The following is a 1,878-nucleotide window of genomic DNA, read 5'->3' as shown; positions in this document are numbered from 1 at the left end:
TGGGGTCCCTGGGGAACTTTCTGCTCTCTGCTCAGTACTTTAATGACAAGCTCCAGTTAGCCCTGGAGTCCACTACTGCTTCTTTAGCTTCCCTACAGCGGCAGATAACATCAATAACATCAATAGCCCAAGTAGCCTTAGACCTTCTGACTGCAGAAAGAGGAGGAACCTGCATATTCCTTCAGGAAGAATGCTGCTACTACATCAACGAGTCCGCTGTAGTGGAGCAAAACGTAAACGTACAGACCCTGACTAAGCTGAGTGAAGAACTACATGCAGGACACTTCCAGGACAACTCTCCTTCCGGCTGGTTCCAAAGCCCCTTAGCTACCTGGGTCCTACCCATGATAGGGCCCCTGATTCTCATCTGTGTCTTTTTTCTCCTAGCCCCCTGCCTCCTCAAGTTCATCCGCTTCTGGATCACGGAGATGTCATGAGTGACTGTGAATCAGCTCCTGCTCCATCCCTACACTCGGCTCCCCTCCGATCTGCCTCTGCCTAACCCTGGCCTTTAACCTCCCCCCCTTCGCCGCCCGTGGTCAGCTTATCACCAAAAGGCCCCGGGATGTTAGGTCAGAGAGAGCCCAAGATCTGATACATGCAGACATGAAAAGATAAAATGGACTTCCCCTGGAATTTCTCACAGATCAAGGTGCCAGACACAGATACTGGCTTCTTCTCCCTTAATCCACATACCCCGGCCCATCCCCTGCAGCAGAGAATTCCTCAGCTCATGTCCCCGCCCCTCACCCAACTGCAATATTAAAAAAGCGCCCCCCTCCCTGTTAGCCTGAATCCGCCTCCTTCCTGAATCCCTTGCTGACCCCCTGCAGCTGAAACTTCCTCAGCTGAATACCTCAGCTCATGTCCCCGCCCCTCACCCAACCGCAGTATAAAAAAAGCACCCCCCTCCCTGTTGGCGTGAATCCACGTGCCCTCTCCTTGGGGTACGTGGGTCTCCCGGGGACGCAGAATAAACCTTTTCCTTTCCTTTCTTTTCTGATTCACTGGAGTCTCTATTTCTTGCGCCGCCTCCTGAGCCACCTAACCTAACAGCCTGTTCTTTCCCCGTCTCTTTCCTGGGAGCCTAGGATGCTCTGCCTGCCCTGGTGCTGCTGATGTGGGGGGTCAGAGAGACGCTCCTCTGCTGCCCTGGCTGCCTTCCGGCTGCTTCACACCAGGTTCCATCCTATGCTTTCCTGTTGCACCTTCCTCTTCCCACAGGGACCCCAGAGTTCCCGCCCCAGGGCTCTCTGCTGTGTGCTGCAGGCTCCCCTCAGATCACCACGCTGGGCACCTTCTGCCTTGGGTCCCTGCAGCCCCCCTGTCACTGGACCACGTGCTCAGCTTGCTCTCAGAGACACCCCAAACCTGCGATCGTCAGGGCCCCCAGTGGCGGTCATCTTTCCCAGGCCTAAGGAGAGGCCGAGCTTGGCTTCCCTGGAGGCCCTCGTCCCTTCTATCACACGGAGGCAGGACCTGGCAGATGTGTCGCCTTCTGCTGGGCCACCAGGAATCTGAGAGCCAAAGTGGGGCCCAGGTCTGCTCCTCTGGTCTCACCCGCCTCTGCCAGTCCTTGTTTTGTCTTAAAAATCTATATTTGGTTTCATTGTGTTTTCTTTGGAACTACAAATAATCTGTAAACTGAGGCGTTGGAAAAATAGTGAAATATATAATTTTAAAAACACATCAAAATATAAACCTAGACTAGACCGAGTGCAAAAACCATCGAAAACCCAAGGTATCTGGGAAAAATCCCATCAGAGTCTTTAGAAAAGTTTTAAAGAAAATATTTAATAACTTACAATTGACAATGGCAATATTTATTCCTCTCCCAACATTTCCAATCTTTTCTCCTATGAGCCTGAAATGTAAATA

At 51.9% G+C, this 1,878-nt stretch overlaps 1 protein-coding gene across 1 annotated transcript in view; it reads right to left on the bottom strand.

The window, feature by feature from the left end:
- The window catches only part of FAM3B (family with sequence similarity 3 member B), a 29,822-nt gene that overhangs the window by 14,573 nt on the left and 13,371 nt on the right, over positions 1-1,878 (bottom strand). Inside the window, exon 4 of the mRNA XM_015568966.1 lies at positions 1,806-1,864. Within this exon, the coding sequence (XP_015424452.1) occupies positions 1,806-1,864 (59 nt within the window). The remainder of the gene's footprint in view (positions 1-1,805; positions 1,865-1,878) is intronic.

The sequence above is a fragment of the Myotis davidii genome, unplaced genomic scaffold (assembly GCF_000327345.1).
Source record: "Myotis davidii unplaced genomic scaffold, ASM32734v1 scaffold512, whole genome shotgun sequence".
Lineage (NCBI taxonomy): Eukaryota > Metazoa > Chordata > Mammalia > Chiroptera > Vespertilionidae > Myotis > Myotis davidii.
This window is presented reverse-complemented; position numbering and strand designations above follow the sequence as displayed.